The sequence below is a fragment of the Heloderma suspectum genome, chromosome 5 (genome assembly GCF_057233095.1).
Source record: "Heloderma suspectum isolate Gila_16-S chromosome 5, 16-S_ref, whole genome shotgun sequence".
In the NCBI taxonomy this organism is placed as follows: domain Eukaryota; kingdom Metazoa; phylum Chordata; class Lepidosauria; order Squamata; family Helodermatidae; genus Heloderma; species Heloderma suspectum.
Genome location: NC_139462.1, coordinates 185,723,755 through 185,749,045, shown reverse-complemented (window position 1 = coordinate 185,749,045; position 25,291 = coordinate 185,723,755). Strand labels below are relative to the sequence as shown.

The 25,291-nt window shown below is 42.9% G+C and overlaps 1 protein-coding gene across 2 annotated transcripts in view; it reads right to left on the bottom strand.

Moving 5' to 3' along the window:
- The window catches only part of AGMO (alkylglycerol monooxygenase), a 201,936-nt gene that overhangs the window by 77,103 nt on the left and 99,542 nt on the right, over window positions 1–25,291 (bottom strand). The window contains exons 11-12 of one of the 2 annotated variants that reach the window (XM_084860455.1): window positions 22,304–22,386; window positions 18,639–18,744 (exon numbers count right to left, since the gene is read on the bottom strand). In XM_084860455.1, the coding sequence (XP_084716581.1) occupies window positions 18,639–18,744; window positions 22,304–22,386 (189 nt within the window). Of the gene's footprint in view, window positions 1–18,638; window positions 18,745–22,299; window positions 22,387–25,291 lie in introns of those variants that run through there. The other variant, XM_084860456.1, reaches the window with a different exon arrangement.

Here is a 25,291-nt window from a genome sequence, read left to right as displayed (position 1 = left end):
CTGTCCTGAATCTCCCACTAATCAGCTTCATAGGATGACCCCGGGTTCTAGTATTTTGAAAGAGGGAGAAAAATGTCTCCCTATCCACATTCTCCACACCGTGCATAATTTTGTACACCTCTATCACGTCTCCCCTTACCCGCCTTTTTCCAAGCTAAACAATCCAGCTGTTGTAACCTTTTCTCATAGAGATGTTCCAGCCCCTTGATCATTTTAGTTGCCCCTTTCTACACTTTTTCCACCTCTACAATATCTTTTTTTTAGGTGTGGTGACCAGAACTGTACACAGTATTCCAAGTATGGCTGCACCATAGATTTGTATAAGGGCAGTATGATATTGGCAGTTTTATTCTCAGTTCCTTTTGTAATTATACCTAACATGGAGTTGCCTTTTTTTTTTTTTTTTTTTACAGCGGCTGCACACTGGGTTGACATCTTCACAAGCTGTCCACCACAGCCCCAAGATCTCTTTCCTGGTCTGTCACTGCTAGGCTCAGATCCCATCAGGCTATACTTGAAGTTGGGATTTTTTGCCCCAATGTGCATCACTTTACACTTGCTCACATTGAACTGCATTTGCCATTTAGATGCCTATTCTCCCAGTTTGGAGAGAGCCTTTTGGATTTGGAGTTGTCTTGTTTCGGGGATGAACTAAATGTTCCTTTAAGCATGCATAGCGGAGCTGTATGTGCTATTTTTACTTACTCCTTTTAAGTCCACCCCACCCCCGCAGGGGTGTGCATGTGTGGAATTTTGGGAGAAAAATGGACGAGGGGAAAGCTTAAACCCTCCTCTCCCAAAGCACCATGGTGCTGATCCAAATTAGGGCTGCTCACGCTTCCAGGGGAGTAAATAAAAGTAGGACGCATAGCTCCACTGTGCTTGCTTAAAGGAACATTTAGTTTGGCACTCAGTAAACCATAGTTAAGACTAATCTGATTTTGTCTGTGTACAGATGCAATGCTAAATGGCAGTTAGTCAAAAACAGAAGTAAAAGCTTGCTTACTTTATGTATGTATGTATTTATTTATTACATTTCTATACATCCCAATAGCTGAAGCTCTCTGGGTGGTTCACAAAAATTAAAACCACAAAATAAAATACAATACAAAATATAAAAGCTTAAAACTACAGTATAAAGCTTCCAGGGCAGAATCCAATGTGGTTCTCACGTCTCCACCGATTCTCTTGTTCCCTGCTGATTCTGTTGTGCACGCGGTGGGTCCTGCCAATTCCACAGCGCGAGTGGGACCTACTGCTTGTGCAACAGCGATTCAGTGCTTCCCAGACCAAGCCCTGTAATGAGCAGAAAAGCTCATTTCTCAATTGGGACAGGTTGGCAGAGCTCCCTAATGTGAGCTTTGCCAACCTGTCCTGTTCCAGAAATAAGCATTTTTACTGCCCCATAAAACTTCCTTCCATGACTGGTAGGTCCTGCTTGCGGATGGGAATTGGTCGGGCATAAGGGAATTAGTGGATTCTGTCTCCTCCTAAGGTTTACCAAGATTTGTCTGAATGCAGCCTTTGGGTCAGAAAATTCAAATGACGCTTTCCATAAATACCTTGTAGTGGACCTGCTTTCTGTCTGTGCCACATTATAGTCTAGATTGACGAGCTTGTGGAGAGGTGTGTGTGTGTGTGGGGGGGGCAGTCTGGGGCTCATTCCAACTATTGCTCTGTGAAAGGGGATCATGCAATTATTATTTTCTAATTCAGTCAAAGGCAGCCAGACACATATGTCAAGTATGTTTGAAGCTTCCCCACATCTTGAGTATGCATATTTCCCTATTTATGAGCATTTCTGCATTTAGGGAAATGTGGTACTGGAGAAGACTCTTACGAGTCCCCTGGACTGCAAGGAGGTCAAATCAGTCAATCCTAAAGGAAATCAACCCTGAGTGCTCATTGGAAGGACAGATACTGAAGCTGAAGCTCAAATATTTTGGCCACCTAATGGGAAGAGAAAACTCTGTGGAAAAGACCCTGATGCTGGGAAAGATTGAAGGCAAAAAGGGAAGGGGACGGCTGAGGATGAGATGGCTAGATAGCATCACCGATGCAATGAATATGGACTTGAGCACACTCCGGGAGAGAGCGCAGGACAGGAAGGCCTGGCGTGCTATGGTCCATGGGGTCACGAAGAGTCAGACACGACTGAACACACACACAATACGGGAAGCAATCAGATATTTACATTGCACCCCATGAAGGAAATTACTTAAACGGAGGCTACTAGAGATGACCTTTCATAATAAGCATAAAGCAAGACCTGAACATGTCATGGATTTTTCCAGGTTACAACTAGATCCCGTTCTGATGAGCTAAAGAAAAATGCAGATCTCAAGGAGAATGTTTCCTTTTCAAGACAGGGTCAAAGGGAAGTCAGCAGAGAGTTTGCACAATCGATTTGTATCAGATGGATCTTGGAAGAGCAAACAGAAGTCCAGGCATCTTGCAAAAGCAGATGGTACTGAGTTATGCACCACCTCCTTGGGAAGATAATCTAGAAGTATGGCAGTCGATAGTTTGCACTGTACAGCACTGGAGTAGATGGATGGAAGGAAGGAAGGAAGGAAGGAAGGAAGGAAGGAAGGAAGGAAGGATTGTGCCTACCAGTACTCACTCTTTCACTTAACTGACTCTTCTTTGGCACTGGTAACAGAGATTGCCCATGGTGCCTTTGAAAACTTTGTTGTGGGAGGTGGGAGTAGTAACAGCAGTAGCAGTTTGGTTTGAGGCACTGCAGGCTCAAGAGTGATAAGCTACAAAGCAAGTATCACTCGTATTTTGTGGAATAAGCCTCAGGCTTAGCCCTTAGCTTTATGTTAACACGCAGTGTGCATTTGTGCAGAATGTCTTAGGGATTACCTAATAAAGTGAAGTTGGTTTGATTCTGATCTACCTTCGTTGTTGTTGTTCAGTCGTTAAGTCGTGTCCGACTCTTCGTGACCCCATGGACCATAGCACGCCAGGCCTTCCTGTCCTGCGCTCTCTCCCGGAGTGTGCTCAAATCCATATTCATTGCATCGGTGATGCTATCCAGCCATCTCATCCTCTGCCGTCCCCTTCTCCTTTTACCTTCCATCTTTCCCAGCATCAGGGTCTTTTCCAGGGAGTTTTCTCTTCGCATTAGGTGGCCAAAATATTTGAGCTTCAGCTTCAGTATCTGTCCTTCCAATGAGCACTCAGGGTTGATTTCCTTTAGGATTGACTGATTTGACCTCCTTGCAGTCCAGGGGACTCGTAAGAGTCTTCTCCAGTATCACGTTTCCCTAAATGCAGAAATGCTCATAAATAGGGAAATATGCATATTCAAGATGTGGGGAAGCTTCAAACATACTTGACATATGTGTCTGGCAGCATTTGACTGAATTTGAAAATTCAGAATTCTTCTGAATTCTTTCCAATGAGCAGTCAGGGTTGATTGCCTTTAGGATGGACTGATTTGACCTCCTTGCAGTCCAGTCTTCTCCAGCACCTTTAGGTCTCCATTAAACCCAGTATGTGAACAAGTAACTGAGCCTGTTTGTGTTCTTCTTTAGTACCAAGAATGATTAAAAAACTCTTTGAAAAATACTATTTGATTTTATTTATTTTTTATTATTAAATTTATTAATCGCCCATCTGGCTGGTCACCCAGCCACTCTGGGCGATGTACAACATACAATAAAACAGTTTAAAACAATAAAATTCTACCATAATAACATTTTCTAAAATACCCTAACCCACCCCAAATGCATGCCTGAACAACCACGTTTTTAATGCACAATGGAAGCTCATTAAAGAGGGGGCATGACATAGTTCCCTAGGGAGGGAGTTCCACAGAGTGGGGGCCACCACAGAAAAGGCCCTCTCCCTCGTCCCCACCAGTCTAGCTGTCCTGGCTGATGGGACAGAGAGAAGGCCATCCGAGGCTGATCTTGTTAAGCGGCCTGTCTGGTGCTGCTGGAGGCGCTCCTTAAGATAGGCTGGGCCAGAACCATATAGGTTTTTAAAGGTCAAAACCAACACCTTGAATTTGGCCCGGAAAACAACTGGTAACCAGTGCAACTCCTTCAGCACTGGAGTGATGTGATCTCGCCGGCGGCTGCCTTTAATCAGGCGAGCCACCGCATTCTTTACCAGCTGCAGTTTCCGAACCGTCTTCAAGGGTAACCCCACGTAGAGCGCATTACAGTAGTCTAAATGAGAGGAGACCAGGGCATGTACTACTGATGGGAGCAGATGGTCGGAAGGAAGGGGCGCAGCCGCCGTATCAGATGGAGTTGAGCACTGTCCGGCTCACAGCTGACACCTGAGCCTCCATGGACAGCTGGGAGTCCAAAATGACCCCCAGGCTGCGGACCTGGTCTTTCAAGGGTAACCGTACCCCATTCAACACCAGGTCAACATCCCCTAGCCTCCTCTTGTCTCCCACCAAAAGTATGTCGGTCTTGTCAGGGTTCAGCTTCAGCTTATTCCTCCCCATCCAGCCACTCACCGTCTCCAGACATTTGGACAGGGATTCTACGGCCAACCTTGATGAAGATTTGAATGAGAGGTAGAGCTGCGTGTCATCCGCATATTGATGACACTGCACCCCAAACTTCCTGATGATAGTCCCCAGCGGCTTCACATAGATGTTAAATAGCATTGGGGAGAGGATGGAACCCTGTGGCACCCCACAAGTAAGTGGCCACGGGTCCGAAACCTCCTCTCCCAGTGCAACCCTCTGGTACCTGCCGGAGAGGAAGGACCGGAACCACCGCAATACGGTGTCTCCAATGCCCAACCCCTCCAGGCGGTCCAGGAGGATACCGTGGTCAACGGTATCAAAAGCCGCTAAGAGGTCGAGGAGAACAAGGAAGGAGCATTCACCCCTATCCAGAGCCCTCCTCATATCATCTACCAAGGCAACCAAGGCCGTTTCTGTCCCATGCCCAAGCCTGAAGCCCGACTGAAATGGGTCTAGATAATCAGTTTCTTCCAAGTGTGCCTTCAACTGCCCCGCCACCACCCGCTCAATCACCTTGCCCAAAAATGGCAGATTTGAGACTGGGCAAAAGTTGTTCAGAATTTGAGGATCCAAGGAGGGCTTCTTTAAGAGTGGTCTTATCACTGCCTCCTTGAGGGCTGATGGCATCACTCCCTCCTCAAGGGAGGCGTTCACCACCGCCCTGATCCCCTCACCCAGTCTCTCTCTGCAGCCCATAATGAGCCAAGATGGGCAAGGATCAAGTAAGCAGGCGGCCGGCCGTACAGATGAAAGCACCTTGTCCACTTCATCAGGAGGAAGAAGCTGGAACCGATCCCACAAACCTGGTTTGCCACAGGCCGCCTCTTGCTCACTAACTGTATCCACAGCGTGCAGAGTAACACACCTAATCTGATCAATTTTATCTGCAAAGTGCCTTGCCAAGGCCTCACAGGAGGCCTTAGAATGCTCCAGTGGTTCTGGAGGCACAGGACTGACCAGGCTCCGGACCACTTGGAACAGCCTCCTGGGACAGCACTCTGCAGACGCGATAGAGGTTGTTCAGGTTTGATGATATTTGATGTTGTTCAGGTTTGTTCCAACAAGGTATTTGGGGTCCTTCACTAGCAAGAACATGGGATATTTTTGAAGGCTCTCCCTCTTTACAAATACCACTAATTACATTAAAAGACAATCTGTATTTTTCCTATACAAATATCTATCAAGCCTGCCTTCCACATATTCTGGCTGAAAAATATTGATGGCCTGGTTAGTAGTTTGTGTTTCTCAAACATTACGCCATTTGACTATCCGGCACAAGATTAAATCATAAGAGAGCTGTCATACCTGGGAAATTACAGTATGTGAACAGTTATATGTGCATAATGATATAATTACACTTGATGGCGGTAATAGCACACAGCGGAGGCTATTAATAGTACACGAAACTCTCACAAGCTTCAGAAATGATGTATCTCCTGAGTGGAGAAGTAATATGATGATGAGCAGGAGGATGTTATCTATTTCATGGTGTTTGCACAAAGAATAGATGGAAAGCTCAATGGCACAATTTATACTTGGGAAATAATTTAAGGGAGGAAACAAATGTTATTTGCTGATTTTATTTATTTATTTTATTTACTGATTTATTTTTAATTGCCCCTCAACTCAATGAATGCTTAAGGAAATTTACAATAAAAACCATGAAAAGAATAAAACGGAACTTTTTTTTAAAACCCTCAAAGAACAGATAACAGATAATACATACATTATAATAAAACAGGGGGACCCTCTAAAACGAACGAGCGACATTAATCACTAAAAGCTCAGCAGAAAAAAATCGTTGTTGTTGTTGTTGTTGTTGTTGAGTCGTTAAGTCATGTCCAGCTGTTTAAAGACCAATAATGAGGGAACCAACTTAGGGTGCAATCCTATGCATGTTTAGACAGAGAAAAGGCCTATAACTCCTAGCATTCCCCAGCCAGCATAGCTTAATGATTGCACCCTTAATGATCTTAATAAAGATCTTAAAAGTTATTAGAACATTGCATGCCTGTTCCTTGTAAGTAGCATTTGCAAACTAGATAATGGTTTTAAAAAGCTTGAGGAACCAATGTTAAGATGAGGAAAAAGTTTAGAACCAATGTATTTCCATATATTCTAATAGGAAAAAGGATGTTATGTAAAGTGGGGAGTGGGGGGGAGTATCAAATCATGTCATGAAACAAAAGCAAAACATTCATATTCAGGTTCTGACTGTTCAAACAATGACATTTAACACTTTAAAATTACAGACATGTTGTAATAAGCCTATGAGGTCTGATCCAAGATTCATTTCACTGCTCTCTATGGTCCAGTTCACATGTTCACATTTGATGTGGTAAAGACATCACAAGATGATTTTGCCTCATTAATTTCACAGTGTGAATATTCTTATCCAAGCATCCCCATGTGGTGATAGGTGATACTTTCTAAAGCTTGACAACTGACAGGATGACTGACATGGTAGGTTCCAGCTGTCATCACATGGAGGGGCACCCATAATAGTCACTGTATGAAACCAATGAGGTAAAATAATCTCATCATAACTTGACCACATCAAAAGCAAACATGGGAATTGGACTTTAATCCCATCTATTCTAGGATATGAGTAAAAGTCAAGATGATGGAACACTGTGAGGTGAGTACTTCTAATAGAAACATCTGGGGGAACCTTCCGCCTAGCCCTACTGATACACATAGCCGAGGGTAAACAGGGATATGTGGGCTCGTGTACTCACTGAGAGACTTAGTCCTTGACAAAAGGAAAACTTCATCATACTACAAAATTATTTTAAAAAGCAACATTTATTATGGTATAAGATCACTGCATGGCTACCACTCTGAAAAATCATCATACTCTGTTACCTATCCGTCGAAATTCCATTAGCAGTTACTATCACATATTAGATGTGTATGATTGCATTCATATGGCATTTAAGCCACTCCAAAACCAACTATTAGAATGTTACACAAATGATAATGCCACACCCCATCTCTATCCAGTTTTGTCTCATGCAACTATTGGGGCCAAGCTACACGTTACCTTTAATAAGTAGCATGCAGCTACATCAGTGGGTTGTATTTTTTTTTACTTAAAAGTATGCACAGTGGTTCTGATCCAGATGATAATATAGGGGATGGAGAGGATTTAACCTTTTCCCACCTGCTGTGGTCCAGAGCTGGATCGGGGGCCCTGCAATAAGCATAGGGAAAAAAGCCCCATTCGCTTCAGTGGGATCATTTTTTTCCACTGCAAATTGCAGGCAAAGTCCTCCTGATCTGAATCAGGACCACAGCAGGGGGTGGGGAGGTCAAAGGCTAAAGCCCCCTAGCGCCACTCACTGAAGTTCCAATCTGGACTGAGTCCCTGTATTCACTTTTGAGTAGGAAAAAAAAGCACTGTTATAGTTGCATATGAAAGGTAACATGTAATTTGGGGCTGAGGCTGGAGGTGAGCAGGCAGACAAGCAGAGGTGAACAGTCCAAGACCAGTGCAGTGCAGTCTGTATCTGAGTGCTGAATTGCTTAGACTGAGGAACCAGACCAAAGTGAACCACTACATAAGACCAGGTAGGATAATATCGGCCCTTTGTATTTCCAGATCCCTTCTGCAACGGGATCTACAGTACCAATTCCTGATCAACTGCAGTGTTGGCACTATAGCACAGACCGTACAGCACAGAACAGCCCACCAACTCCCTCTTCTAGCAAGCTGCCAGAATGGTGGAGAGAGTACGGTGTCTTTGTTCCATGCTAGAGTACCAAATTCCAGTGGCACTGTTACTACCGGACCTGGGGGCAGGAGTACGGAGCCCCTTTCCACACAGCATTGTAAGCAAGGGGATTCCCCAAATCATAGCCATCACTTAAGAGATATTGGTGGGCCAATTTATTTCAGCGGTTCCCCACCACTGAAATAAATGATGAAAATAAAAGACAAATAAAAAAGAGTAGGGCGAGTGGTATTCTGTTTCTTTCTCTTCCCCGCAACCAACATTCATTTGGCTGAAGGACCTAGATCAGCCAAGGGGTAGGGATGTGAAGGAGGCTGTGTGTGAGCTCGGAGTGCATCTGCCATGGGGACTGAGAAAGGGTCCCTCTGGTAGGGATGGCGGAGAATTTCTGAGAATTTATCCACGAATCTTGGTGAGGCCGAATGCCAATGCATTCGGCCCCCCAAAATTGGCGGTGAAATTCTCCGCCACCCCCCCCCCAGGATGGAACTTACCTCCTGCGAATATCCCTCTCGGCGGCGGGTCCCAGCGGCGGTTCGGCGGGGGTAGGGGCAGCGGCCGGTCTTCCGACCGGCCGCCACCGCCGCCATTACAAAATAAAGTAAAAAAAAACACAAAAACCTGTGATAGGCTACGTTAATCATTACGTAGCCTATCACGGGGGTTTTGGTTTTTTTTCACTTTTTATTTCGCAGCTGGGGAGACGGGGCGCTTCTCCCCAGCCTGAATTTCGGCCGGGCGAGGCGGGGCGCCTCCCCCCCGACCTGAATTTCGGCCGGGCGAGGCGGGACGCCTCCCCCCCTTCGCCTGAACTTCGGGGGGAGAAGCAAAGCGCCTCCCCCCCACCGCGAAGCCAAGCTGCAAAAAGGTAAGTGACTTTTGTACATCCCTACCCTCCGGGCAGCAGCTGCACCAGCCATGCACACTGAAGCTGCTGCCAGTGCCGCTTTTGGCCGGGGAGAGCTAGCAGGCTGCGTGTTGGTTGCGCATAGGACTGCAGCCTAAGAAAGAACAGGAGACAGAAAAAGAAAGGAGGGGAATAGGTGAAGGCATTGCAGAAACAGAGTAGCATGATTCTGGGATGTTTTATCATGTGTTTCATTTCTCCCAGTTATACTTTCAGGCAAAAGTTGCTCAGTGATTCACTTCCCTCCCCATAACAGTGAACAGGGCAGCATAGGGATGTACTGACTGTGTAAAATACGCTCTGCCTGTGTTTTGCGGAGAGTCAGGTACCTTTCGTTCTGTCGTCTGCCCACAGACGGATGCGAATTTTTTTTCATCATGAGGAAAAATACGGAAACAATTATGTATATATTTACGTAAGTATTTACGTAATCTACCCCAGTATGTAACATTTAGTGTATTGTCCCCTATTCCATTCTACGTTTCCTCAGCAGAAAATTACATATTTTTCTACAGATTTATATGCGTATCTTTCGGAAAAGTAAAAGAATCATCCAAAAGTCCACGGACACTGCAGGGCCTGAGGGGGTTGCTCTGCAGAGGATTCCGCAGGTCGGATTCTTAGAAATCTGAGCTCGTTTTAATCAGTCTCGAATTTCTCCAGCATCCCTAGGACAGTGTGCTATAGTTGTTAAGAGTGTTGTTAAGAGTGTTCAGTCGTTAAGTCATGTCCGACTCTTCGTGACCCCATGGACCATAGCATGCCAGGCCTTCCTGTCCTGCGCTCTCTCCCGGAGTGTGCTCAAGTTCATATTCATTGCATCGGTGATGCTATCTAGCCATCTCATCCTCAGCCGTCCCCTTCCCTTTTTGCCTTCAATCTTTCCCAGCATCAGGGTCTTTTCCACAGAGTTTTCTCTTCCCATTAGGTGGCCAAAATATTTGAGCTTCAGCTTCAGTATCTGTCCTTCCAATGAGCACTCAGGGTTGATTTCCTTTAGGATGGACTAATTTGACCTCCTTGCAGTCCAGGGGACTCATAAGAGTCTTCTCCAGCACCACAGTTCGAAAGCATCGATTCTTCGGCGCTCAGCCTTCCTTATAGTCCAGCTCCCACAGCCATACATTACTACTGGGAAAACCATAGCTTTGATTATACGAACCTTTGTCAACAAGGTGATATCTCTGCTTCTTACTATGCTGTCTAGGTTTGCCATAACTTTCCTCCAAAGGAGCAAGCGTCTTCTAATTTCATGGCTACAGTCACCGTCTGCGGTGATCTTGGAGCCCAAGAAAATACAATCTGTCACTGCTTCCATTTCTTCCCCTTCTATATGCCAGGAAGTGATGGGGCCAGATGTCATGATCTTAGTTTTTTTAATGTTAAGTTTCAAACCAGCTTGCACTCTCCTCTTTCACCCTCAACAAGAGGCTCTTTAGATCCTCTTTGCTTTCTGCCATTAAGGTGGTATTGTCTGCGTATCTGAGGTTGTTGATAATTCTCCCGGAAATCTTAATTCCGACCTGTGATTCATCCAACCCGGCATTTCTCATGATGTACTCTGCATATAAATTAAATAAGCAGGGTGACAGTATACAGCCTTGTCGTACTCCTTTCCCAATTTTGAATCAATCAGTTGTTCCATGTCCGGTTCTTACTGTTGCTTCTTGACCCTCGTACAGGTTTCTAAGGAGACAGGTAAGGTGGTCTGGTACTCCCATCTCTTTCAGAATTTGCCAGAGTTTGTTGTGATCCACACAATCAAAGGCTTTAGCGTAGTCAATGAAGCAGAAAGAGACATTTTTCTGGAATTCTCTTGCTTTCTCCATGATCCAGCGAATGTTGGCGATTTGATCTCTAGTTCCTCTGCCTCTTTGACACCCAAAGAGTTCTGGTAGTTCTCGGTTCACATACTGCTAAAGCCTAGCTTGTAGGATTTTGAGCATAACCTTGCTGGCATGTGAAATGAGCGCAATTGTACGGTAGTTTGAACACTCTTTGGCACTGCCCTTCTTTGGAAGTGGAATGTAAACTGACCTTTTCCAGTCTTGTGGCCATTGTACAGTGTTCTAAATTTGTTGGCATATTGAGTGCAGCACTTTAACAGAATCATCTTTTAGGATCTTAAATAGCTCAGCTGGAATACTGTCATCTCCACTAGCTTTGTTGTTAGTAATGCTTCCTAAGGCCCACTTGACTTCACTCTCTAGGATATCAAGCTGAAGTTCAGTGACCACACTATCATGGCTATCAGGGACATTCAGATCTTTCCTGTATAGTTCTTCTGTGTATTCTTGCCACCTCTTCTTAATCTCATCTGCTTCTGTTAGGTCCCTGCCTTCTTTGTCCTTTATCATGCCCGTCTTTGCACAAAACGTTCCCTTGATATCTCCGATTTTCTTGAAGAGATCTCTAGTCTTTCTCATTCTGTTGTTTTCCTTGATTTCTTTGCACTGTTCATTTAAGAAGGCCTTCTTGTCTCTCCTTGCTATTCTCTGGAACTCTGCATTCAGTTGGATATATCTTCCCCTTTCTCCTTTGCTTTTCACTTCCCTTCTTTCTTCAGCTACTTGTAAAGCCTCATCAGATAGCCATTTTGCTTTCTTGCATTTCTTTTTCTTTGGGATGGATTGAGTTGCTGCCTCCTGAACAATGTTATGGACCTCCGTCCATAGTTCCTCAGGCACTCTGTCTATCAGGTCTAATCCCTGAAATCTATTCCTCACCTCCACTGTATATTCATCAGGGATATGATTTAGGTCATACCTGAATGGATTAGTGGTTTTCCCTACATTCTTCAATTTAAGCTCAAATTTTGCAATAAGAAGCTCATGATCTGAGCCACAGTCAGCTGCAGGTCTTGTTTTTACTGACTGTATAGAGCTTCTCCATCTTTGGCTGCAAAGGACATAATCAATCTGGTTTCGATATTGACCATCTGGTGATGTCCATGTGTAGAGTTGCCACTTGTGCTGTTGGAAAAGAGTGTTTGCTCTGATCAGCGTGTTCTCTTGGCAAAACTCTATTAGCCTTTGTCCTGCTTCATTTTGTACACCAAGGCCATGCTTGCCTGTTATCCCGGTGATTTCTTGACTTCCTACTTTAGCATTCCAGTCACCTATGATGAAGAGGACATCTTTTTTTGGTGTTAGTTCTAGAAGGTGTTGTAGGTCTTCATAGAACCGATAAACCTCAGCTTCTTCCGCCTCAGTGGTTGGGGCATAGACTTGAATTACTGTGATGTTGAATGGTTTGCCTTGACTTCGTACTGAGATCATTCTATCGTTTTTGAGATTGTACCCCAGTACTGCTTTTCCCACCCTTTTGTTGACTATGAGTGCTACTCCATTCTAAATGATTCTTGCCCACAGTAGTAGATATAATGGTCACCTGAATTAAATTCGCCCATGCTTGTCCATTTTAGTCCGCAGATTCCCAAGATGTCGATGTTCAATCTTGCCATCTCATGTTTGACCACCTCCAGCTTACCTTGATTCATTGATCTGACATTCCAGGTTCCTAAACAATATTGTTCTTTACAGCATCGGACTTTCTTTTCACCACCAGACACATCCACAGCTGAGTGTCCTTTCGGCTTTGGCCCAGCCGCTTCACTCTTTCTGGTGCTACTTGGAAATACCCTCTGCTCTTCCCCAGTAGTATATTGGACACCTTCCGACCTGAGGGGCTCATCTTCCGGCGTCATATCTTTTAGCCTTGTGATACGTTCCATGGGGTTTTCTTGGCAAGAATACTGGAGTGGGTTGCCATTTCCTTCTCCAGTGGACAACATTTTGTCAGAACTCTCCACCATGACCTGTCCGTCTTGGGTGGCCCTGCACGGCATAGCTTATGGCTTCACTGAGTTACGCAAGCCCCTTCGCCACAACAAGGCAGTGATCCATGAAGGATTAGATGAGCAGTATGCGAACCGAGAACTACCTGAAGTACAAGCTGGGTTTCGAAGAGGCAGAGGAACTAGAGATCAAATCGCTAACTTTCGCTGGATCATGGAGAAAGCAAGAGAATTCCAGAAAACGTCTGTTTCTGCTTCATTGACTACACTAAAGCCTTTGATTGTGTGGATCACAACAAACTCTGGCAAATTCTGAAAGAGATGAGGGTACCAGACCACCTTACCTGTCTCCTGAGAAACCTGTACGAGGGTCAAGAAGCAACAGTAAGAACCAGACATGGAACAACCGATTGGTTCAAAATTGGGAAAGGAGTACGACAAGGCTGCATACTGTCGCCCTGCTTATTTAACTTATATGCAGAGTACATCATGAGAAACGCCGGGTTGGATGAATCACAGGTCAGAATTAAGATTGCCGGGAGAATTATCAACAACCTCAGATATGCTGATGATACCACCGTAATGGCAGAAAGCAAAGAGGATCTAAAGAGCCTCTTGTTGAGGGTGAGAGAGGAGAGTGCAAAAGCTAGTTTGAAACTCAACATTAAAAAAACTAAGATCATGGCATCTGGCCCCATCACTTCCTGGCATATGGAAGGGGAAGAAATGGAAGCAGTGACAGATTGTATTTTCTTGGGCTCCAAGATCACTGCAGACGGTGACTGTAGCCATGACATTAAAAGACGCTTGCTCCTTGGGAGGAAAGCTATGGCAAACCTAGACAGCATAGTAAGAAGCAGAGACATCAACTTGCCGACAAAGGTCCGTCTAATCAAAGCTATGGTTTTCCCAGTAGTAACGTATGGCTGTGAGAGCTGGACTATAAGGAAGGCTGAGCGCCGAAGAATCGATGCTTTCGAACTGTGGTGCTAGAGAAGACTCTTACGAGTTCCCTGGACTGCAAGGAGGTCAAATCAGTCCATCCTAAAGGAAATCAACCCTGAGCGTTCATTGGAAGGACAGATACTGAAGCTGAAGCTCAAATATTTTGGCCACCTAATGCGAAGAGAAAACTCTGTGGAAAAGACCCTGATGCTGGGAAAGACTGAAGGCAAAAGGAGAAGGGGACGGCAGAGGATGAGATGGCTAGATAGCATCACTGATGCAATGAATATGGACTTGAGCTCACTCCGGGAGAGAGCGCAGGACAGGAAGGCCTGGCGTGCTATGATCCATGGGGTCACAAAGAGTCGGACACGACTGAATGACTGAACAACAACACCTCCTATAATGCAATGGATTGAGGACCTAACAATGCTATCAACCTTTGAATGGGTGGTATATGGGTGCTACTTGCGAATGGATACATATATGGACATTTGGTCTGCTTTTGTTCAGGTTTATGCATAATTTTCTCTTTCTAGAAAGCTGTATTTTCGTACATCTCTCTCTTACCCCATAGACGCACACACACACATACGCTTCATATATATTAATTGAAATTTATACATTTAAATAATGTAGTTACATTATATTCCTTTTTCTCTTTTCCTCTTCTTTTTTTATGGTTTTGCGGAAATTTACAATAAAAATGAGTAACAATGAAAAAGAGTGCAAGATCAGGGCTGAAGAGACTATCCAGATTCAAATCACTGCTCACCTACGAAGCCCAATAGGGCTGTTAGTTGAAACTGCTTAGCGAATAACTCCATCTTCTGTTAAGTACCTGTTGTGACTCTAGAACCAATACGTCAAGGAGAGCTGTTCAGTCTCATCATTGCTCGCTTTCAGAGCACATGCAAGCCCTCATTGTTGTTGTTGCTATTGGTAAGATGGGCATTTGGTGAAAATGATCATGCTGGCTTCATTGTTTTTGGTTTTTTACATTGTATTTTAATTAAAATGTTAGCATTAAAGTTTGATAGTATTATCCAAATTATTTTTTCAAGAGATGCTATAAAAAAGCTCTAGGAGGCTTAATAACTGGGCAAAAATCTTTTAAATCTTTTGAGGGGGCTGCAGAGGTATTGCTTATGTTTTCTAATCTTGTGATGTAACTCTGATTGATTCGAAGGTTTTAATATTTTATTCTGACTTGCTCTAATATTATTTTGTCAGTTACTTCGAGAGCCCTGTTTGGAACTAGTAAGTGGGATACAAATTAAGTAAAAAGTATAGTTCCATTCTGAAGCTATTGGTGCAAAGGTAAAGTTCAGCCTTTAGAGATCAGCTGTGTTCTGGAAAGCAGATTCTATTTGGAGAATTTTTACTACTTGCGAAAAATGTTAGAAGCAGTGGATGCTGATTTTTCAGGCCATAAAAGAAGTCAGGCTTATACATTTAAATGGGATAGATATGAGATAGATGTTTTTTAGAATACAAATATAATTTTACTATCCTTTTTCATCATTGTTACTTAAGGTAATCATAGCAGAAAAGGAAGCTTAGAATAATCAAGACGATGATCAGCTTCCATGAATCCTTATTTATTGTAAACATAAAACTTTAAAAAATATTTTTAAATGCTCATGTCCCTGGACTTGGAAAGGTTTAGCTTCGGATTATTATATTTGTCTAGGAAAGGCTGTATTCTGCACTTGTACACAAATGTGTATCACCTCTTATTATTGCCTTGACTTGTCAAATGGGAATGACATAAATATTGCCAGATGTTTTCTTTTGTAGCAAGAAGTACAGAAAGCATCATAATTTCCAGTTTCATATAACCACTTGATGCAGTCTCACAACCTTGAGGTCCCAACAATAATGTTTTGTTTACTTTCCTGTGATGAAGCAGACTTTTTAAAGTCTCATCTTCAATGATATACTTGACAGTTTCCAAGTTGACTTGTTTTTGTCTCCTCCAAATCATTATAAATATATACTTTCTGATTGTAATTAAGCCCTGTAAAAATTCTTCCCTTGATTTTACCACCTGAAACTGCAGCTGTTGGCTGACACTATCAAAGCCCCACAATTCCAAACTCACGTGCAAATCTCATCAAGGGCAGACATTTCTAATTGATTCCAGAAGTCTTTCTTTTGCTCAGTTCAGGGGGCAGGAGAAGAATAATGAGCAGCTTCCAAACGGTGGGTGCTGAGCTTCAGGCATGGAGATTTTAAAAGCTCTAACTTGGCTACCCCGCCAGAAATGCAGAGCAATTTTACGGTCAATTGGCCAGAGCATCTGGAACCATACATCATCATCTTTAGTTGACGGTGGTGAAGCCAGCTCACACACCAGCTAAGGCTAAAATCGGTAATGACTCTGTCACACCTAAGTGAAAACTAACTTAATCTACTGAATGCAAGGTTCAACCATGATTTTTTCCAAGGGGCACTATTATCCCCAGGGCTCTTGTCTTGTCAAGAAAGTTCACCTTTCTAGAGCACTATGGCAGAATTTTCCTTTTTGACAAAGATAAGATAGAACACTAATATTACAGGTTCAAGTTGAGTTTGTTTATGTCTGTGTGTACTGACATAGCTTTTTATCACAATGCTTCATAGGGGTTCCTCCCATCACTTCCTCGCTCCATCTTCTTTTTAGGTTATGCTGCATCAGGGCTAGGCTTGGCTGTGGAATGGTTTGTAATTCTTACACTTGACAGGAGCGACCATGGTTCAGTGGTAAAGCAATGCTTTACATGCAGAAGGTCCCAGGTTCGATCCTTGGCATCTCCAGGTATGTTTAGGAAAGAATCCTGCTTGAAATCCTGCAGAGCTGCTGCCAGTCAGTGTTGACAATACTGGGCTAGATGGACCAATGGTCTCACTTAGTATAAGGCAGCTTCATATGTTACTATGACAGTAGGACATGCCTTCATCTTCCAGCCAATGCCCACAATATGGACTCCTTTCCTGCTACGTAGATGAGCAAAGATGTATAATGTGTACAGATGACAGTATTTTTGAGATTTGAAGGTAGTATTTACATTTCTGAGTCATCCTTTGGCCTAAATAATCCCCACAAGGTGATGTAAGGTGCAATCCTACGCATGTTTAGACAGAAAAAAGTCCTAAAGCTCCCAGCATTCCTTAGCTAGCAAGCCTCCTTGGGGAATGCTGGGAGTTGTAGGACTTTTTTTTTCTGTCTAAACATGCACAGGATTGCACCCTTACAGTTAAAACTTGCAAAAATGTAAAAACATTAAAAATGTTTTTAAAACTTTAAAACAATTTGAAAACATTAAAAACATTTTAAATTTTTTTTTTTTAAATTAAGACTTTCAAACAGCACCAACAGCAGAAATTGGACAGAATCTTATAAATAGGGGATGGAGCTAAGAGATTTAAAATTCTAAAAAGCCATATGGAACTACTGTTATCCATAGTAAATGTTCATCTTTCCTCTCTTACAAATGCCTCTGGCCAAACAGGTTTCTGAAGCACTACATATAGCTGAAAAACCTATTATTCCACTATGAGAAGAGGTTTGAGAAGGTGACCATGTACCCTGGGCAGCTATGGTTCTATGGCATGGCTTTAAAATCTCAGTAACAGTGTTATCTGTACACTGTTTGAGTGCTTTTTTTAAGAGCGAAGAAAAACTACAGCTGCTGTATTCTGGAAAGAATGAAGCTGTCCCTCTTTAATGGCACACAATTTATGGGCAGAGAAGACCTTTAACTTGAATAGAGAAGGAAACATGTCATGATGCGTTAAGCTGTCTAGCCATGCACGAATAATGGAATGTAATATGTTAAGTGAGAAAATGAAGATGAGTTCCACTGTGGAATGAAAGTGAGCTAGTGTGGTATGATGGTCAGACAGGCGTTCCCCAACCTGATGCCCTCCAGATGTGTTGGACTATAACTCCCATCACCCCATGGCCAACACATTTGGAGGGCCATGAGCCTTGGAGTACGACTGGAGAGACTCAGGTTCAATTTCCCAGCCAGTCCTGAAGCTCACTGTGGAGCCTTGGGCCACTCACAGTCTCTCAGCCTGATTTACCTTCTTAGGGTTGGTGTGAGGAAAGGTGGGATATAAATTCAATCAATCAATCAATCAATCAATCAATAAAAGTATAGGGTTGAATTACTTGGGTGTTCATGTATACAAGTTCAGCATAAACAGGGGGATGTGGAAAGTAACACTGCTTAGGGAAAAGGTGGCAAGAGTAGAAACAACATTTTAATGGAAACGATAGATTGGTGCCACAGTATGTCACAGTATGTTACAGTGGAGCTTAAATGTCAGGTTCAGATTTTTTTTAAAAGAACAAGCCCTGAAACCCAACTCAAAATTTGAGGAACTCTGAGGAAAGCTGTCCAGACTGGTTCAAATTGATCTGTATCAGTAATCTACGTGGAATACTATCATAGTTTCGGTTCATTTTCTTTAAGAATATACAAATATAATTACAGATCCTCCTAGTGAGAAAAAAAATTAATCATGTATGTGATAAAATATGAGAAAAATGCATATGGAGAGGCAATAATAATTGATTTGAAAACATAAGACTGCTATTATCACACCTGGTTCACAATTATCACTACACTCTGCTATGCTTGCAAGGTTTTTCTTTCTTTCTTTCTTTCTTTTTTTTTTTTTTGCTATTCTGCAATTCTAAGGTCCAGAATGATTTTATCTATCTGTGCATATGCACACATATGTACTATTTAAGATATTCCATAATCTTACCTCATATGTGATTGACAGAGGTGCAATATAGGTTTTCAGATAACCAAGTTTGTGCAGAGCAAGAAAAGCACAGCAGCGGGCAGATTCCAAGACAGCAGCTTCAGGTCTAAAAATAATTAAATAATTAACTTAAATTAATGCTGTTGCCTGTTCATCAGCTCAGGCTATCCTTGCAGTAAGGAAGAATCAAACTTAAATCCCTAAAACATCCTTTGTTGGTGAATCAGTTTTGCACTTTAATTGGTTGCAGTGCTCCCAATCCAAACACTTCATAATCCTATAGGAACAAAATGTTTCACTGCTTATGGTTGTATCCATACTAGCGAACGTTTCGACCACTTGTGAAACTCTGTTGTCATCCTTGGGCAAATGTCAAATCCAATACATTGATTCTACTCTTGCAAGCTGTTATGTAAGCTGTTGTACAAACTCTTTCTTACAACTTCATTACACTAGGTATTGCTTGAGGTAGTTGTAGTTGTTCTCCTAATGGAGCATTCAACCCCTAGCAGAATAATGCCACCTCTTGTACTTTTTCTGCTAACATTATGGTGGACACATATATCTTTAAATGGGAACATTTACCAGCTCCCTCCCCATAGTTTTTGTCCTCAGCATCTGGTATTGAGAAGTATACTATCTCTGAACATGGAAGTTCCATGTAGCTACAGAAAGAGGTAAAATAAAGATCATACCAGAAGAAAGACATCTGTACCCATCCTATTTTATTGTATAAAATGAAAAATAAAAATAGAAATGAAAATAAATGAAAATGGATGAAAAACTGTGTTTCATTCTTTTCCCCATTCATTTTCACTGTATTTCTAATGTGTACCACTTAGGGATTTTAGTATATTGAGTGCTATAAAAGAATTTTAAAGAAATAAATAAATTATTAAAAAGTAATGAAAGAAGCAGAGCTCATTCATTTTGTTGTTCAATCATTTTTAAAACAAGGGATGGTTCCCAGCTTACCTGGAGCCATGTTTGTCAGGCGCTCAGTGGGGAAGTGGAACCAGGACTGGGACTGGGCAACTAGCCCAATCCCAGTTCCAGTCCTGGAAGAGCTAGGCTGCAGGGGCTGCAGGACAGACCAGAGGGAGAACTTCCTCCCTCTGATCCACCTCTGTGCTATAAATTAAGGGGGCAGGAGACTGCGGCGTCAGTTTCAGTGCTATCTTCCCTGCCGCCCACTCCTATGAATGGGCTGCATCTGGCTATGGATTTGGTCAGCTATTGGTTGACAGGGCTAGAAAGGAATTTTACCTGCAAGCGCAACTAGACAGATGCCACAACGATTTTGCCTTCCCTGTAGCTAGATTATTGTCCACAACAAGAAGGGGGACAATAACCACATAGTTAAATAACTATGTGGCTCTGTCACACTGTTGTTGCATGTTCCTTCATCGTTTTACTAAGTCACAACTTTGGGGTCAGGCATTTGAGACACTGGGCTCAACTCACTTTTAAAAGGAAAGCCAATTTGGGCTCCCTGTTTCCCATGGGGGATCCCCTTAAATGGATCTTGGGCGGGGGGGTGGCTTCAACCACCAGCTTAGCTCAGGGGCTGGGGAAGACTGCCATACCCAGGGAGGGCAGGAATGTTCATGTCAGTGGTTTACATCATGGTAGGCCCAAGGGTCCTGCCTCTCCTCACGCACCTGGCATGCGGGCTAGTTGGGTATCAGCCAGCAGTCGGGCTGCCTGAGGTCTGGATCCAAGCCCTATGCCTTGCCAAATCTATTTAAGCTACAATCAACGAAGCTGTGGCAACATTTTTACCCAAGTCAGGTGAAGATGTCAGTTATTGTGCTCTGTCTTCCACAGCCTGCACATGCCAGCTACACACTGCATGCATAAGTGTACGCTCCACGTATCTTGCTTGTGGTGGGAGACACTGAGAAAGCATTTTAACCCATAATTCCTGTAAAACGGGGGGAAGGCTTCAACAGCTTTTGCTTTCAGCCAGGGGCACCCCTTCCCCAAAGAAGCAAGAGCAGCTGCCATTCACTCTTCCCTACCGAAGCCTCGAGAGACTATCAAAAAAGGAAATCTGCGTGCATGAAAACGATCATCTGCCTGCCTTGTCTGCTACACTAGCCCTGTGCTCTGCTCTCAGGCCACCAGGATTTCATAACAGCATGAGGGCAGCACACGTGTGCAAAACTCTTCATTCCATTTTTGGGGAGATAATAGCAAAATTCACATCTCCCTGCATGCCTTGGGATTCCCTCCTCATTGTGCAGGAAGCTCCCTCTTGTTTATCAGTGGTCCTGTTTTACTTTCAAATTGATCAGCACTGGGCCATTAACTTCGCTATTAGAGGGAATGATTCCTTCAGGCAGTGTCTTTTGTCAAATAAGGTTACTATGAAAGCCACAAAGTATATATATAAATTAAATCCGACCATTTACAAATTAGTAGCATCTAAACAAGAACATCCAAACAATCCCTAAGTGACCAAGATGCTGTGACATACTTACTAACTGGTTTATTTGCAGCATAAATTTTTTTTAGGAAGCTGCCCAGTTCAAGTGCACCTCGGGCCACAATCTAGTAGGTAGTCTCTGGAATTATGCAATTAATTGAAGTTAACAGATTATTAGCAAGAAAGAAGTTGATCAATGATTTGAGGCTGTGAACAAGCATTGAGCTTTTTGCAGAAATTAGGGAACCAAACCATACTTCGCTTATAATTTATTTTATTTATTTCATAATGTGATTAAGTGGTTGCCATGGTGTGCAGAAACTTCCCTCATGTGTTGGTAGCCCTGTGGAATGCTCTCTCATCTAGAGGTCTGCCAGGTTTCTTCTTTGCTGGTTTTTAAGCATCTTTTAAATGCCTTTTGTTCCAACTGGCTATGATTTTCAATCTGCTGCCCTTTAAAGGTTCTGCTCATCATTCTCTTAATTCTAAGGGTATATTCACCCGCAAGCCACTATTTTGCCCTTAGCTCTGGTTGGCAGACCTCCTAAGCTCTAGTTAAAAAAAAAAGCAGATTTTGGAGTCCTGAAATCTGACCATTGCTGTTCTACATTGTTACACAGCTTATTGGTCCCAAACATTTCAGAGCCAAATAAAAATGAATTCCTTTGCCTGTTCCAGAGGAAGGAGAAAGAAAGCACTTGGCGATTCCTTAGCAACTAACAGTCATCCCCATCAAGTAGATGGAACCAAAATGTGGCAATACGAGCAGCACTGAAGATTACCTTGCAATGAGAATATTCTTCTGAACACCATGTAATCTGGGATGCCTACTTTAACCACATTCTCAGTGCTACTACGTTGTTCTATGCAATGGGTTTCCTGTGTCCGTTACATATAACATAATATATTATCCACATCATAATTTGCTGATGGCAACAAACATGGATGACAAGCACTGTATTTTTTAGAATCCTAAACCTCCATCATTGTCATTTTCCACTCTGCTGACACTTGTATGATAGCATCACAGTCCTTAAGTTGTCTCATCCATTAGCGTCAGTACCATTTTACAAGGTGTGTGAAGAAGACAGCATTTCTGAAAAGTGTCTGCATGTTTAATTTGCACAGTATCATTTTGGCATTTCTCCCCTATGTGATTTCAATATTGTAAGTTGATTTTGGCAGGCAAGATGCCTTGTTTTCTACAGAAAAAGAAAATAAATGCTCAGTTACCTACCTTTGCTCCATAAGGAAACCAATGGAGGTCAGTGTCAGGATAATGTAGCCAACTCTCATGAGAAGAGTTACCTGTGATAACGTCTGTTAAACCAACAAGCAGACAAATTACTCATTTAGGTTAACTCTCTGGAGGGATATTGTGTTCTAAACTTGCCAGTGAGGCAGTCTGAACTTTCACTCTCAATTATATTACTTTGTTACTGTCTGCTTTTAGAGTAGTTTGATACTTTGAACTTTACAACCAAAAATCCACTGCAGATTCTCCATTCCCTCTTAATGTCATTATGTTTCAGGCTGAAGGTTACAAAAATTGGATATTTTTCCCCAAATCATTCTTCATACAATGTTAGTCTTGAAAATCATTCTTTCACTCTTATTATGGTTTCCTCTCCTGACATTATTTGAACCCTTGATGACCTGAACCAAAGGGGTAGACCTGTTTTCTAAATAAATATCGTATCACATATCTGCTCTTCTCCCTCACCCCTCTTAATAGCATTACATCTTTGCATTTTCCAATCTCAGTTCTCTAGAGAGAAATGGCAACAGAAAACATTATCCTGTTAAAAGAAAAAGAAATTAAAATACGGAAAATAAAAAAGTCAAGCAGTTTGATAATTTATCACAGTTTTAACATGATTTCACATTTATCTTTTTCCTTCTAAGCAATTCAATATATTAACTTAGAATCAGTGGAGCAACTAGAGTACTGAGCATACTGGATTCCAGTGGAACATTAAGTTAATCATATTCATTTAAAGTCTGATTCAAGGATTCTGGACTTGAATTCTCAACAGAGATTAAGCAAATGGGGTAAAATGACAGGATTACTGCTTGAATTACTGCCCTCGTGCATACCTAGGGGCTTATTCTTCAGCCTCCCTGGGTAGGCTAGGAACAGCAGCGACAGGCAGCGCTTAAGAGCAACTTTCTGCCCAGCAAAGAATTTTATTGGGGATACATCAAGGAAGTGAATGCAGACAGACACTACCAAAGCCCCTTTTCAAAATCTAATGTCCTGATGCTCTCAAACAGCATTGCACAAGTCATTACTCCATTTACATTTTGATCAGCCATAAGGGCCACACCAATAGATTAATTACAGAAAAGCATTTTTTCTCAGATTTTAACCCATTTTGTTAACACTGTACCTCGTAGGATGCTCTCCTCTCTTTCCACCACAGGTCTCTCTGAATTTTCTATTAGCCTTCTCTCGCTTTCTTTTTCTCCTTTCTCTGCATCTTAACGTTCATGTTCTTCTCTCTCCCCGCCCCCATTACTCTCTTTTATCTCTGTTTCTGCACCATCATCTTTCCCTCCTCTTTTTCTTTCACTGCAGGTTTTCTTGAATCCCTATGTCATCTTTTTTATCCATCCCATAGCACCCTCTCCCCCCTATATTTCAGTTTCCTCTTTCCTATTTCAGTTTCTTTCTTTTTTCTTTCTATGTCTACTCCTCCTCAAAGACTTCAACAGAAAAAGCACACAAGGCTTTCAGACTCCCAGAAATTCACACTGTGAGAAACTCACATGGTCAAATAATGTCCAATACAAATGGGCCAGACAAGTAGCTGGCTCATTGCAACAGTCTGGAAAAATGGGCAGCAACTCCACCATGCAACTCTGAATCCAGGGAGAGGAGGAGCAAACGTTACGTTCTAACTAAACCTCCCATTCTCACCCTTACTTGGTAGATGTGGGTGTGCCTTAGCTGTTCTCACAAATGGGCATTTGGAATAATTCTAACAGGCTGTGACAAATCAGGGAAGCGGCTGCAATTGCCCTGTGGCCTTTATGTTGTGCATGCCTGCCCTAAAGCAGTGTGAACAAATTGTTCTAGCTTCTCCTTTCCACAGCATCCCCTAATAAGCCAAACCCAAGGGTTGGAGGACCCTCAGGCATGGCACTAGATGTAGCATAGACAGCAGAGAGAATCAGCAAAAAAATCAGGGATTTCCACTTGTGCTAGAGCACTTTGGAAACCTGCCATAGGAAAACATGACTTCTTCCTACTTCTGATTCTGCCACCTGTAAAGTTAGGGGCATAAAGATAAAAGATCATGAAATAAATTCTTTTTGAGAATGTTACTGAAGGAAGAAAAGCACTGCACAACTGTTATATTACAACATAATATGCAGCGTGCTTCCACACCTGCATTTGATTTAATCTTCTTTTTTAAAGCAGCAGCAGCATAAACTGTGGAAGAAGAGCCTTGCAGCGCTAGGCTTCCTAGTGGGGTCTGTGAGATATAATTTCTAATAAAGACTGTAGGGCTTGAGAACAGATGAAAATGCATGAAGTTGTGTTTGGAGTTTTTTGAGCTGAGTATAATTCATCCTGAAAGAACACCACAGCCTAGACCTGTTGCCCTTCAGATGTTTTTGAGTACAACTTCTGTAATTCCTGGCCATGCTGGCTGGGGCTGATGAGAATCATAGAATAGTAGGGTTGGAAGGGGCCTACAAGGCCATCGAGTCCAACCCCCTGCTCAATGCAGGAATCCAAGTCAGAGCATCCCTGACAGATGGCTGTCCAGCCTCGTCTTGAATGCCTCCAATGTGGGAGAGCCCACCACCTCCCTAGGGAATTGGTTCCATTGTTATATTCCTCTACCAGTCAGGAAGTTTTTCCTGATGTTCAGCCGGAATCTGGCTTCCTGTAACTTGAGCCCATTATTCCGTGTCCTGCACTCTGGGATGATCAAGAAGAGATCCTGGCCTTCCTCTCTGGGACAGCCTTTCAAATACTTGAAGAGTGCTATCATATCTCCCCTCAGTCTTCTCTTCTCAAGGATAAACATGCCCAGTTCTTTCAGTCTCTCCTCATAGGGCTTTGTTTCCAGTCCCCTGATCATCTTTGTTGCCCTCCTCTGAACCCTCTCCAGCTTGTCCGCATCCTTCTTAAAGTACAGTGCCCAGAACTGGACACAGTACTCCAGATGAGGCCTAACCAGTGCTGAGTGGAGGGGAACTAGTACTTCCGGGG